Source organism: Cyprinodon tularosa, unplaced genomic scaffold (assembly GCF_016077235.1).
Source record: "Cyprinodon tularosa strain WSP-4 unplaced genomic scaffold, ASM1607723v1 ctg74, whole genome shotgun sequence".
Classification (NCBI taxonomy): domain Eukaryota; kingdom Metazoa; phylum Chordata; class Actinopteri; order Cyprinodontiformes; family Cyprinodontidae; genus Cyprinodon; species Cyprinodon tularosa.
In genome coordinates this window covers 238,892-254,284 of record NW_024039496.1, presented here as the reverse complement: position 1 = coordinate 254,284, position 15,393 = coordinate 238,892, and the positions used below count along the sequence as shown (strand labels likewise).

Genomic DNA, 15,393 nt, shown 5'->3' with positions numbered 1-15,393 from the left:
AGCCATTTTGAAAAAAGCCCCTTTCACCTACAAGTTCACACGCTGTATTCATCTATCGCCTCGATGGAAAAGATTATGCTTCAGGGAACCAAAGGAAATATAGAAACTTTGTTTTTCTGAATGTCCATATTCAATAACGTGTCAGATGGAAAAGATCTACTATAAATAAAGATGAACCATGAACAGGCTGGATTCTGGGATTTGAACTTTTTTATTTTCCTGTTTTTTGCTTAAATTAGCCCAGATTACTGAAATGACAGTCGGAGAATTAGAATCTGATTGAGGTCAATGTGCTAAAAGCAACAATTTGTGGTTTAGAGGTCGGTTTAAGAAGGAAAGAAGAAGCCATGTGCTCTTTTGGTATAGTAAGCAAATAGAATCAGAAAAAATAAAAATAAATGATTTAACAGCAACTAATTGAAAGAACACTGCTTTTCTGTGAGATTCTGTGGCATATCTGTGCTTCATTTATGCAGCAAAAGAATGAAACACATTCTACAGATTGATGGAATAATATTGAAGGGCTATATATTTTATCCTGTGAAGCTTCCAAACTAAGTTTTGGGTTGGAAAACGTTTGCAAGTTATTGTAAGAAGCTACATTTCTAAGCCAGGGGTGTCCGAGGAATGACCTTTGTACCATCTGCAGCACTCAAGAGTAGTTTCTGACCAAAATTTAAGAACAGTGCAAATCCTGTCAGTTTGTGTGGAGGTTTGAAGGGCCCAAATGCAGAGACGGAAGCTGAGGGGGTTTCTTGCAGATTTAATAATTCAAAAAGGGTGCAACTGAAGCAAAAATCAAAAAATAACAAAAGACAGAAAACCAAAAACTAGGAGATATCAGGGAAAATACACAAGAGGATCAAGAAAGGACAAGGAACCAGCAAACAGTAACTGAAGAGGAGACGTATGAAGAGGAGACTGAACAAAGACGGGGCTAATCAGCAGATGAGGAACAGGTGTGGATGGAATCATCTAGAAGGGAGCAAAGGGAAGGAGGCTGACACAAGAGGGCAACAGAGGTTAAACAAGAAATACATATACATACAGAAAACAACACAAAATGGAAATGAAACCAATGAAAACTCGAAAAGAAAATTTAAACAAAACCAAAAAGTGCAAAACCGTGACAAGCTCAGGTGGTTAAGTAGATATTTTATGTTGTTGTAGCTTTCAAGGTAAGACATTCACTTATCCTAAAGCTTTTGAAAAGATGCTTTAAAACCTTGATAGAATAGAAAATTAAAAGCAAAACAGATAGTTGTGGTCATTGTCAAAACCACCATATTAAGTGGAGGTAAGCTAAACGCGCAATTTCAGAACAGCATAGGCTGCGAAAACTCATTAAACGTGTATTCTGCTATTGTAAACAGCTACCGGATATTTTTTTGCAGTTTTATTCTTAATTTATAAAAGAATACATAAACCTCAGAGTGAATGATGAGCTTTGCAACAGTGTCACAGAGCACATTTCTGCTTTGAGTGAAACCCATGAACCAGAGAGCCATTAGCCCTGCACTCTGACTGCTCCTGTCGCTCCCCACAGTAACCCAAATCAACCAGCTCCACTCTGTATTTGCTAATGGGACTGTGGGTGTTTCAAATCGAGAAAAACTCTGTCTCCCTGCCACACACACACACACACAGACACACACGTACATCCTTCTCTTTACCAGATAATACAGAGTGAAAAACTAGGCCTGTCCACGGTAGACCTAATTAAAAGTAAGAATTAATGGAGGATGGAGGATTCAGAGAGAGCAAGCAGAGAAAGCACAGGAGGAGGGACGAGAAAGATTTGTTGGTTCAAATGTGTACTTTTTCTCTATTATTCAAATGAGAAGCCCGCATCTTTGTTAAAAGTACGGAAACAAATTTATCCAATGCACAAAGCAGACTTTTCTTTTCTCTTAGGATTTACATTTGCAATTAACTCTCTAAAGAAAGTTGCACCCTAACTTCATCTTTGAGCAAAGACCTGCAGTGGATTGATGGTAAATGTAACCGTTTGCAAGAGAAATAGCTCAGCAGTTTAAAATTAAGAAGTAAATGTACACAGGTTCCTTGAACCCTTTTAATCACTGAGATATTGCAAATACAAATGTCAGCATATTTATTTCAAATTTTACAAGAGAGACATAAAATAAGCAATACATTTTAAATTTTGGTTTAACTAATAAAAAACACTACAGCGTTTAACCCCCTTCATTCTAACACCTCCTAATAGAATCTAGTGCATAAGTTGCCAAATTGATAAACTGAGTCCGTCTGTGTGTGCATTACTCTCCATTAATTAATCTTTTTCTAAAAGACCCAAGGGGTGTTTTGGAGAACATCAGTGATGGAACAGCATCTTAAAGACAAAGAACTACAGCGGAGAGATCATGGAAAAGACTGTAGGAAATTTTAAAGTAGAGTAAGGCTATAAAATAGCATCTCGCAGCATTTCACAGAGCACTGATAAAATGATCATATGAAAATGAAAGCAGTTTTGCAAAAACTGCATGCCTTCCACGACATGACAGGACATCCACTGCAGCAGCAGGGAAAGTTAATGGGAATGTGGAGGATGTTTAAGGCAGGGAAACCTTGGAAATTAACCCGAGACATTTAATATAACTAGAGCTAAAGATAATGGATTAAAACAAAGCATTGCAATGTGTAAGAATAGTCCAGTCAACATTTAGACCTGTGGCAAGGCAACAAAATTACTTCTCAGGGGTCCGCTTCAGCAGGAAACTTCACTTGGAGGGATCAAAACAAAAGCCCCAATAATACTTTTCATTTTTGAAATAGCAAAACAGAATAAAAAACCTTAAGATTTTCTTTACAGCATACAACTGTGGATTACTTTGTCTTTGTTTATCTCATTAAATCTCTAGAAAATACCTAGAAATGTGTGGTTCTAACAGTGCAAAACCTTTAAATTTATATGAATAGCATTGCAGTAAAAACCATGGATTCCACTAAAGCAAAAGATCATTAATGAATATCTATTTTATAATTGCGCTGTTTGTGCTTGAGGTCATCAACCTACCTGTGACATCTGCCGCCATTAGTCCTTCAGCTCTGATGACCTTCACCTGAACCACGCCGAGATCTTTCAAGTTGTGGAGTGACCTCCAGAGGCTCTGCAACGTTGCAAGAGAGAAGGCAAAGAGTCAAAGAGGACAGCTAAAAGCATCGAAGTGAAAGGCACTTTAATAACCTGACATTTTATTAAGAGAGGAACCGGTAGAATCTGTTCTTTACGGCATCTTTATTTGAAAATTTAGAGCTGGCATTAACGGCCCAGGCTATCCAAAGGACAAATGGTAGAATTTAATCAGGCAAAATACTCGCAATCCACTTTTGTAATTTGGACTTGTTAAACAAAATGGGTCAAAGGGGTATCCCCCCCAAAAATACATGCAAAAGTCATGTTCAAAACTGTAAAGCAACTCTACTTTTACACTTTTACAAACTTTGCACACTTAAAATATATCCATTATTTGCTAATTTCAGTGGCTCAATCATATCCTTTTTTATTGTTCCAATACAACAACAGTTAAATTTTGGAGAACATTTGCTGTTTGTATGTTCTGGGGTTTATTTTAGTTCTCTGTTCTACTTATTTGGACTCTAAGAAAATGTGAATAATGTAATAACAGAGATATGACAGTGTGTAGACAGAACTGGTGAGGCATGACTGGCAGGGATATAGTAGTTATGGCGCAGGCACACAATGACATTCAGAGATCAAATGAAGTCTAGAGAGAAGAAACAGTCTACACTATTTATTAATAACGAGGTTAAAGAGAGATACCAGAGTAAAAACTGCAGTGCAGGTACTCATACTCTTTTTGCACACACTGTCACTGTTTCCCCACTTCCTACCTTCTTTTTATCAGGTTATTACATATGTTGACAATACAATTTCAAATACTCATATTTAGCATGAGTGGTTCAATCAATCTTTCAAAAAGGTGAAAGAAGTTTGGCATATCTGTAAATCTTCCAAGGCATGACCACCTGAACCAAAGGCCAGGAGAAGGGAGAAATATCAATAAGGTCTGCTTTAACTCTAGAGGAGCTGCAGAGATTCACCGCTCAGGTAGAAGAATTTGTTCTCACTACAACTATTATGTTTGCTCTCCAAAAAAAACTTGCTAGTATATAAAACCAAAGAAGAAAAAAGTTTATCTTACTAATTTGCCCAAATGTATACAGAGAACGGAGCAAACATGTAAAATAAACAAAGCACCATGAAGCATGGTGATGGCAACATTATGCTTTGAAAAGGCCTGTTTTTCAGCAGTTAAGTGATGATAGAATTGATGGTGCTAAATACACACATTTAAGTCCTTGAAGAAAACTTGTTACAGCCAGGAAGAGGGTTTGTGGCTCTATCATCATAATCAGAAAACCTTCCACTTAACACTTATGCACTACTTATTGTTACCCGGTCATGTAAAATCCCAGTGAAATAAACTGAGAGTTTGTAGTTGTAATGTGACAATAAGTGAAAAGGTGCCAGGCACTGTACCTGGTAAATCTGGTACATGAAAGGAGAGCCTGTGGAGATCTGTGAGGCATGCACAAACAATCCTCAACTTGGAATTTTGCTCACATCTAACCACTAAGGTATAAACACAATCATTAAAAAAACACGTAACTGGGGCCAAACTGAGTGGCGTGCATCTGAGTGGCGCGTCTTAAAAGCAGAGTGAAAAACGCACTTCACTTCAATTTATTTCTCTCTCTCTGGCAATAACCCTTCCATCCCCACAGGAGTAATTATAATTTAAATTTCAGAGTCAGGGCTAGGCTACAGACTTAATTCATTATTACCAACTCTGTCAGACTCTGCCTGTTTCCAGCGATATCATTGTCCAAAAAGCTCACTAAAGGAGATGAGAGGGGGAAGAAAGTGTGTAAAAAGAGGAAGAAAAGAGAGGGAAAAGTGCAGAAAAGAGAAGCATGCAGAAAAAGAGGGGCGAGTTTCAAGTTGGAGGCTTGATTGCTTAGAAGATACAGCAACAGTGAGAGGCGGTAAGGGAAGGAGGGTGAAAGAGGTCACAATACAATCGAAATTATTCAAACAGAAGCATTAATATGAGATTATGTCTTTTTTTATATATTAAGGCCAAAACATGAGTAAAATTTATGCATTTTCAATTTAGAGTAATTAGAACAACCAGGAGACCAGATATTTATATGACATCATAGTGAAGCATTTTCCATTTAAAAACCCTCATTCAAAACCTTGCTTAAATGTTTTACTCTCCAACCCTTCCTCAGCTCTTCATTCCTTTCTAGCCCTATTGCTGCTCCCTGAGGGGACATCTGGGGTTAGGCCTCAATTCCTGATTGGTAAAGACAGAACAAACCCATCCTCCACAAGGATTCAAATCCTCATCAGAAGAGACAGACTGTAATAGACTGACTGGACAGGATAAGTTGGAAGATAGACAGATGGGTGGACCAACAGCCAGGCTTATTTCTCCTCGCATCTGTGCACAGGAGGAGTGATGGGGATAAGGAGGAAATGAGAAGGAAGATGAACAAAGCACACATTATGGAAAGAGTTTTCTTTCATACGATGAACCCTCTGCCCTCTGTGTGACTGACAGCCCGTCATCATGACATCTTCTTTCTGTCTCTGTCACACTCTGCAGACGTATAAACACACAAATGAATCAGAGCTGGCATAGTCTTATGACTCACTGTCATTTTCTGCAGCATGTCACATTTCATCACGGGTGCGTTTCAGAAACAGTCTCACTGCATCTGCCCTGCAGCCCATAAGTTCTTAGGATGTTTGATCAAATGATGGTAAAGATTCAAACAAATAGCAAATTCTAACCCCCTTTTTCCATCTGATTCAGTGTTTGCAAGAAGCTGCTCATCATGCACTTGCACCAAGAACAGCCTCTTATTGGTTCTCACTTCCTGCCCAGGTTATGTCCTTTCACTCCCTCTTAGAAAAGTGCACCAGAGTGGGTAGGAGAGGTAGTGCCGACATGTACGTCTACACTGGTGGTGGAGTGCCAACACTTCATTGGAGGTCATCCCGTCCTCCTTGTCTCATCCACCCATCTCGTGGCCACCTCAGGCCCATTAAAAGCCATTAGCGTGCATGCTCCTTTGCCATCATATTGCATAAATCTCTTTCTCTCTTTTTACCTCTCACTCTGTGTCCTTCTCTATTTCTGAAGAACAACTAATTAGACATGATGGAAAGGTTATCGTAAGAAGCAGAACATCTAATGAAGCTACAGCACTAAATTTATTGTGTAAGATGTATTTAAATATAATGTATACATGAATGGAAACATACACCACATGCACACTCATATATAGATGCACCAACATAATTCTAATCTAAACTACTCTGTGATTTCCAGGTCAGGAAATATATTTATATATTTTTTTCTTTTGCTCACACGCTTTTGTCAGTTGTCTAACACTTACTTGGACTTAAGTGCTGCCTAAATATCTAAAATTAAGTCAGAAGAAAGCTCTACAAAGAAATCCTCTATTCTACTTTTAAACAAAAAGGGAGCATATATGCTTTATTTCCTCTTAAAGAAGTCAATTTATCTGCTACTCTACTAACACAAAGCAAATTGTCAACATTAGTTTCCTCAATAATTTTGTCTTCATTTTATGCAGAAAAAAAAACAACTAATTAGTGAAACTTGACTATCCATCCATTCATGCATCCATCCATTTGTTTCCGTTTTATCCGGGGCCGGGTTGCGGAGGCAGCAATCTAAGCAGAGATCCACAACCTTCCCGATCCACAAACACTTCCTCCAGCTTCTCTGGCGGGACCCCGAGGCCATACCAGGCCAGCTCAGAGACATAGTCCCTCCACGGTGTCCTGGGCTTTCCACGAGGCCTCCTCCTAATGGGACATGCCTGGATCACCTCCTTGAGGGAGACGACCAGGAGGCACCAACAGATGCCCGACCCACCTTAGCTGGGTCCTTTCGACGTGGAGCAGCAACGACTCTACTCCGAGTTCCTCCTGGGTAACAGAGCTCCTCACCCGATCTCGAAGGGTGCACCCAGCCACCCTGCGAAGGAAACTCATTTTGGCCGCTTGTATTCGCAATGTTGTCCTTTAGATCATTTCCCAGATCTCATGACCATAGGTGAGGGTGGGAACATAGATCAATCGGTAAATTGAAAGCTTTGCCCCCCCCTGACTCAGCTCCCTCTTCACCACGAGAGTCTGATACAGCAACCGCATCACTGCCGATGCTGCACCGATCTGTATATCAATCTCACGCTCAGGTCTGACTTACTGCCGGCAACGCCAACCAAGCCCCTGCTGTGGTCATACAGAGAGCGGACAGCCCTTAACTGAGGAGAACGCCTTCTCCAGATCGACAAAACACATGTGGACTGGTTGGGTAAACTCCCACAAACCCTCGAGCACTCGATGAAGGGTATAGAGCTGGTCCAGTATGCTACGACCGGGAGCGGCACACTGGCTTAAGCTTAACCATGATGATAATATTCAGGTTAGTTATTTGAGAATTACTTCTGAATGCCATATCTAAGACCAAACACTCAAATATTAAGTAGTACATAGATTTTAAATGGATGTGGTGGGAAAAAATGGATAACGTATAATATGCAGGACTTTTATATCCTGAATAGTCTAAAAAAGATAAATAAGCTTCAACAAGATGGATACTAATAATCCCTGTGCCATTCAGGTGTCTGTTATGGGTTTTCATCAGTGGCTTTAGTATGAAATAAAGCAACAAATGCCCGCTGTGACCTTATTGTGAACATTTAGGTTGTGGGCTGAAATATTTATCTAAGTGTAATGACAGGAACTCTTTGTGGATCTAACATTAGTAAAAAAAAAAAAAAAAGCTTGCTGCTTACTGTTTGAATTAAAACTTCTAAATATGTGTTTTTGTCATTAGGCTGCATTTTCTGCTTCACTGTAATTTGTACAGCTTTTGATGATAACTGATTTTCCCAACAGACACATTCCGTTTTGTGAGATATGGCTGACACACAGCAGGTAGCTACTGTTTTTTTGTGTGTGTCTGCATGTGAATGTTCACTTGTGATTAGCAGTAGCCGATGCTTTGTGCTGCACAGCTGATTTTAGGCTGATAAATATTAGTCAGTAATAGTCTCTGCATGTGCATGTATAGTGCATACACACACACGCACACACCGGGGAGATTAGCGGGCTTTCAGCAGTGCTGTTATATATTAGTGGTGGTACTTGGTCTAACCAGAGCTCTTTGATAAGGTACATCTTTATTAAATTCTCCAACTGAAAGACTGCCAGTCTAGGGAAAAGGAATATGTTAATAGGCAGAGACCATTCAAGTCTTCAAACTGACCTTACTGTGCCCCTCCATCTGCAACCCCCTACTTTCTTCCCCCTCCCTCTATCTTTCCATCCCTTCATCTCAAAGGAAGGCCAAGGCAGAGGCAGACAAAGAGCTGACGTTGCTCTGAGAGAGGGACAAAAATGGGGAAAGCAGGAAAGAGACGGAGGCAGGCATAGAAGGTAGTTGAAGGAAGTAAAAAGTGCCGCCTTTAGTAAGGCGGAAAAAAAACGGGGTATGCAAGAGTTGTGAGAGAGGTGAAATAGCTTTTTCTTCTGATTTTGCATGCCTTCCTTTCCCAATGCAACTCTCACCCTTTACCTCTTGCTAACGTTACACACATTCACTCAGCCACACATACCAGCTTTCTTATTTCCTCCACCGTCATTTTGTGGCCTTCAGGAGAGGCACAGCATGATTCTGTCTCAGTCCTAGAGCTCCACCTTCTGATTCGAGATGGTCTCTGCAGCGGCGACCGAAGCGGACAACCTCCTGTGGCTAGCCAACAAGGCACCGCCATGTATGTAGGTCGCTGCATTGGTGTTTGGCCACATGTTGGAAGGTGTAAATACTCACCAGCAGGGTGGTGTCGGTCAAACAAATCCAATCACTGTCCCGTTATATCTCAAAACAGACAAAACCTAACTGATGTCAACACACTCAATCTCACAGCATAGCATGTTTCAGCAGTTTTCATGGGTGCTGTAGTGCAAAAAAGAGAGCTGTCAGGAAATTCAGGCGTTTTGATGAGAGTGATCTGGGGGTCATGTTAACAAGACTGAGAGTGACGAGGAGTGATGGGTGAATAAGACTATGACAAAGGCTTAAAGCCTTTGTTTGAGCAGAGGATTCCAAAAAAATTTTTTACTGTCTTTTTTTTTTAATCTGTTCATTCCTAACAAATATGCTTATTGGAAACAAGCTAACAAAGCATTCAGTCTGCACAATTCCCAAATAGACATAAGACATAACTTGATCTTCCTTAACCTTTTGCTCCTCGTGTTTTCTAATTCTTCATCTACCCCTCGTTTATTATCTGTACCTCCAAACCTCTAATCATACCTTCATTTATCAGCATACATGTGATAAACACTTTCTTTCAACTTAAATAATATCCGCCTTTCATCGGAGGAAGGTTGCAAACTAATGTGTTGTTAGAAGCTCTAGTTTAGCTGTTAATACAAATGAGTTTTAATTTACAAAATGCATCCCACCACATGACAGGAATGTGGACAGTCACTGGGTCCAACAATATCTAAGTGTAAATATTCCTTGAAAAATTCAAATAATCCAAAAATCTTAATAGCAGTCAATTTCAACATGCTTCCGTCCAGAACTCACATATCTTTGCGTAATCTGGTGCCTCTCATTTGGATCATCCAAAATGTTGACGGACATGTCTGAGATGGAAACGGCAGCGGATGCAGTGAGCGTGACCAGTAAAACCAGAACACCGTACCCTTCCTCCAGTGGTAGGTCAAGCTTGTGAGTGTGTTCTTTACTGAGAAGCGACAAGTCGATGGTACACCTGAAATAAAGCATTCATTAGAAAGGTGAAAACGCTGTACAAACACTCCTTGTTTGTGTTTAATGATTTCATGTAGATGTTTTTGCTCATTCTTCACTGTGACAGGAGCTGAGAAAGGGAAGGGGAAAAAAAGGAATGTGCAGGAGGTAAGCAACAGAAGACAACTTAGGCAAAGCTGACGTATTTGATTACTTTTAGTAGGCACTTAAGCGCATCCTCTCAACTGAATTGATTTTCTTGCTTGGCCTTAATGCATCTAGTGTTAAAATGGCAGCCTAATAAAAATGACATGACTTGGTTTCTGGCATGCCCTTCAAAGCAAAGGTTTGTTAAAGTGGGTTTTAAATTTGCACACTTACTCTATACATGGTAATAATTCAACCTGAACAAGGGTTAAAAAATGAGCAGTTCAGTGAAAAGAGAAAACATAACCACTTTAGATTACAGTGATAAATAGCCCTGCTGGCTCTGAGACATCTTTTAGCATAAGACTAGCACACAGGAAAGCTCCAAATATCTAACTCCTACCAGATTTTGCTGAGGTGCAACTGAATTAAAGAAAAGGAAAAATAATGAGTGATAAAGACTACTGTACCTGCCCATGAAGTCATCCTTCTTGCCAGCATCTCTGTCCCACACTGTGATGTCTACGTAGCCTCCCTGTTCTTCATACAGGTGGAAATCAAACTGCTCTCTCCACTGGGGGTTTAGTGTTTTGGCAATAGTCTGAATAAAAGGCAGATTGACATACATGGTTTCTTCTCCAGACTCAACTATTTCTCTCTCATTTGTTAAGTACTACACTTGAGCTAAAAATCCTTCATACACCAGCCATATTTAGATTTAGAATGACTTTCATAAGAAAAAAAAATATATATATTTTTTTTAAAAGATATGGATGCATATTGCTCAAAACATAAAAACAATGCTTGTTAAAAGAGGAACAGCTTTTAGCTACATTCTTTAATGCCAACAATCGGAGTCATGATCCTACTACCGCAGTTTATTTATACCTGCTGCCATCAGAGATTATAATGCCGCCGCACTATAACTTGATGTAATAACACTGTAATAACTTATACTATTTATCTATTTTGTTTTGTATACACTATGTGTGTAGAAAATGACAATAAAAGTTGTCTAAGTCTTGGTCTAATTAGCAAACCAGAAACCACACTTTACCTGCCACCACTTTACTGTACATAAGATACTGTATATATAAGTCACCTTAAATCTTTTAACATCCACTGTGTATATTTCTGGATGCACTGTATATCATTCATGCACCTTTTCCTCCCTTTTGCAGCTCCTATTAGTTTATCATGTCGCAAGTGAATTTCTCCATTCTGAGATCAATAAAGTTCTATTCTGTTCAGTTACTTTAAATTATATTGATTTTTTATTAGCATTTATCTGAGTTCTGTGCTGTGAATATTAATTTTTTTTATTATAGTTATTTCTGTATGTAGTAAATTGTTTACTCAGTGTTCATTGTTCTTTTCGGTATCCCATGTTTTCCTGTTGTCATTACTCTCCTATCAGTTCCTTAGCCTTCCTCTCCTCTTAGTTCCCATTGTTTTGTGTTTTAAACTCCCTATTTTCATAATGACAGGTCCACAGTTTTTAATCTTTAAATCTTTCTCTTGATCCTGCTGTTGGTATTGTTCTGATGCAGTGTATTTCACTTGTGTTGCATGAGTTTTCTCTTCAGTAATGAAATATAATCATCATAAACCTGCCTCAGCCCTGTTGCCATTTAGGTCTCTGGCATACCATTAAAAAGACATTTATTGAGAGTTTTCTAAATAATCAATGCAAAAACCTTCAATGGCATTAAAACAATAAAATCTGTCCTATAAATGCTGACCATTGTGTTTCCAATAGCGATGAAGGTTAAGTTGTTAATCTAAGGTTTAACTTCTCTGCAGATACTCTATCAGCTGTATGTCTAAAACGTTAAAATTATTTTAAGTGAGAAGAAAACTGTTGGGAAAATTAAAAAAACTATTATCACCACAGTGTGAATGATCTTGGGCTTAACTGGTAATGCTGTATAGGATTACACAGTTTACATAAAGGTACTGCAGAGCATTTGATCCAAAGGGAATTATAATAAGTAAAAAGGATTACCCAAAAAATACCAAAAATATTATATGAAAAATAAAACTGAACAGGAAATTTCTATTCAGTAATATACATACTGTATTTCTATATAAAATATAGCTGAATTAAATTTTAGGTTTATAGGAAAATAAATAGATGGATCAATCTTTGTTTTGTATGAAATAGTATTTTTTTTTATTAATTTTAGAAATATTATCATATTAGGTGATTTAATGTAAGCATTGAACACGTTCAGCAGCTACGCCTTTACCTTGCTCTTGTACTTCTGATGACCCATCTTGAACTTGACATAAGGATCGCTGAATCCGTTGGCATCCATTGGCTGCAGGTTACGACCTTCTATTAGGCTGATGCTGACTATACCCCGCCAGAGCTGGGCTTTTCTGTGTACATCCGAGAGCCTCATACTCTGGTACTGCAGCAAACACACACACACACATACAGGTAAGGAATTAATTTTACAAACAGGAATCCTTTATCAGCACATGCATGGAGGAGACACACAATAAGGAAATGCAATATGGGAAAACCTAAAAACATTTGGCTTTGAGTAAATTTCAGAGATATAACCAGCTTCAATCCACAATTAGAATTGCAAAAACAAATATATATCATCAAAATCTATTTTAAACTGTATTTTTTTCTGGGACATGATTATTTGGATGAATCATTATTAACTGATTATCAACATAATCAGTTAATAAATGATATAATCCTTTGTTAGAGTATAGAGACTCTAAAGTGTGTCTCTTGATGAAAGGAAAACTGACTCAGAGCACTAATAAGGCTAGAAATGTTTAAAGAAATGTATGCATTTTGCATTCAAGCTGAAAAAACATTTATTACGTAAATATGATCTATCCAGATTTAGCTTCAGTTGCCTCAAATTATGCCAAACAATAAAAAAGAAATGTCTTTTAAGTACTGTTTTGCTAACAGATTATTAATTTCTTAAAATAAAATAAAAACAGCCAACAGATTAATTGGTTGAAAAAAAGAAAAAAAAAGAAAAACAATTACCAGCTGCAGACCTAAATCATTTAATCATGCTGTTATAGTACATAACCAAATAGAGAACTTCTGATGGAATCCTAGTAGTAGAAACATATGTCGAAATGTTTAAAAAAAGCTAAATATGAAATGTATTTCTACTATCTGCAACATTAGGAATAAAGCAAGACTGCACCATGATTAATATAATATGCAAGTCCATCAGTCAATAAAATGATTAGACTTAATTGAAAAATTAAGTCTAATCATTTAGAGGATGGTTCTAAACTGTACTACCTTTATGTTGATGATTCTGTGTTATAAACTGAAATCTGGACTGATTCTTCTATGTTCTCCAGGTCCGCTTCCTCCCTCTCATGTTTTTGTTTTTAGCTTTTATAAAGGTCTATTTAACCTCTCTTTGAATCATGTCAGCAACCTTCACTAAAACAAAATCTAGGCTATTTATTTTTCAAGCAAATGTACAAACCTCCCTCCCTAGCTCACTCCCTCTCCTCCTTCCTCGTTAGGCAGACTTTATTAGCATAGCTTTTGTTTTGCGGGTGAATTTCATTAAACTCTGAACAAACCCTGCCTCGTGAGTGCAGGCCTTTGATCTGGAGACAGAGCCTCTTAATTTCCATTCTCCAGACATTAAACAGTTGTGAATAGCTCCCTGCAATGAAGTCATCTCTGCCATGCAGTAACTCCCACATCTTCCATTAATTCTGCTCACTTGCTACTGTATGCTAATGATGAGGTCACTGTTTGGTCATAACAGTCCATGACCTATTTATACTTTTGTATTTTTATTGACATTTTCTTGAAAAAATATTCATACTCATTAAGCTTTTTCATATTCTGTCATGTTTTTACGAAAAGTTTCAGTATGATTTAATGGATTTTTACTTATTCGTACAAAAAACAAAGAGGTGCATAACTATAAAGTTAAAAGAAAAGGATGTATGATTTTCAGAGTTTAATTAAATAAGAATTTATCTATGTGCAGTGAATTTATTTCTATTGAGCTCCTTTTTATAAATACATTGTTGGCAGATGTTTTCAGAAACCTATGTGTGTCCACCTGCTTGTATCTCTGCACATCTTTCTAAACATGACATCCCCACACACCGTGGGGAAGCGGCCTGCATTACCTAGTTTTTTTCTTTAAGGAGAGGGAAGCTGATTAGAGGGAAGATGGATGGAGCTAAATACAGAGCAATCTCGGGCTGCAAATAACGATTAGTTTGCATATCTATTAATTTATTTTTGCGATTAATGGATTAATAATCAGGTAGCCAAAAGTTCCTTAAAGAAGATTTTTTACCTAATTAAAGCAGGTAAAACTAAAACTTTCCCACTGAAGGAGTTCTGGTTAGAACATATTGACAGATGAAATTTTTTTTTGTTATCTTAAAAGCAGAATGTTTTATATTTTTTCACAATCTTGGCATGATTACTGCTCTTAGCGGGTTGCTCTGTCAGCTAAAGGCATGTTTTAGAGTCTCTACACTCCAATTAATAATTTATCGATTAATAAATTAGTTGACAAATATTTAAATAATCGATTGATCGTGATTAATTCGATTAATTGTTTCAGCCCTACTGAACAAAAACACTGCAGAAGAGTTGAGATTGCTGTAGAATGACATCCAAACATAATGGCCATACCACACTGAAAGTGTTTAGAGGAATTTATTTGTTAAAATGGTCCAGTTAAAAGTTGGACCCTTATCCAACTGAAAGCAGACAGGGTAATCAGTCCTTGCTCAGGGTTGCTCTAATTCAATTGGACTAAAAAAAAAATGATGAATGATAGCTCCTAAAGATTTGTAGCAGTATTTTCACTAGATTGTGGCTGTAAGTACCAACTGGGATACCAAGTTTTTACATTTTTACCTGTAAAATAAGGAAAAACATTTAAATCGTCCGTCCTTTTCCTAATAACACAGCACTTTTTACTAGACTTTGATATAAAATCTCAATAAATACATAGACTGATGCTGTTATAACATGACAAAATGGAGAAAGTTTAATAGTTATGAACCAAAGAGTGAAACTAAGAGGCTGAAAGCCTTCCTTTATGTTTCAGTATAATTAGGGAAATGTATATAATAAGAAATTCCTTAAGAGTTTAAAAATGATTGTTTGAATAAAATAAAATCAAAATCAAAATAAAAATGAGCTGTTTACAGTCCAGCAGATGGGGAGGCAGAAAACAGCAGCTCAAACAAACTTTTTTTCAGCTACTCTCAGATATACTGGTCCAGTTATGGTGCTTTAAAATATTTGGAAAGAAAGAAAAAAAAAAACAATAGACGCTTGTGTGCTCAAATCCGACCTGGCACACTCAGCAAATAAATTAATTATAAGTTTTAGACACATTCAATCTGATTCAGGGGTAGT

The 15,393-nt window shown here is 37.7% G+C and overlaps 1 protein-coding gene across 6 annotated transcripts in view; it reads right to left on the bottom strand.

Moving 5' to 3' along the window:
- The window catches only part of mctp1a (multiple C2 domains, transmembrane 1a), a 171,961-nt gene that overhangs the window by 59,745 nt on the left and 96,823 nt on the right, over nucleotides 1-15,393 (bottom strand). For all 6 annotated transcript variants that reach the window (XM_038269858.1, XM_038269859.1, XM_038269860.1 and 3 more), the window contains 4 exons: nucleotides 12,248-12,412; nucleotides 10,469-10,599; nucleotides 9,687-9,873; nucleotides 3,038-3,131 (listed from right to left, as the gene is read on the bottom strand). In XM_038269858.1, coding sequence (XP_038125786.1) covers nucleotides 3,038-3,131; nucleotides 9,687-9,873; nucleotides 10,469-10,599; nucleotides 12,248-12,412 — 577 coding nt within the window. The remainder of the gene's footprint in view (nucleotides 1-3,037; nucleotides 3,132-9,686; nucleotides 9,874-10,468; nucleotides 10,600-12,247; nucleotides 12,413-15,393) is intronic.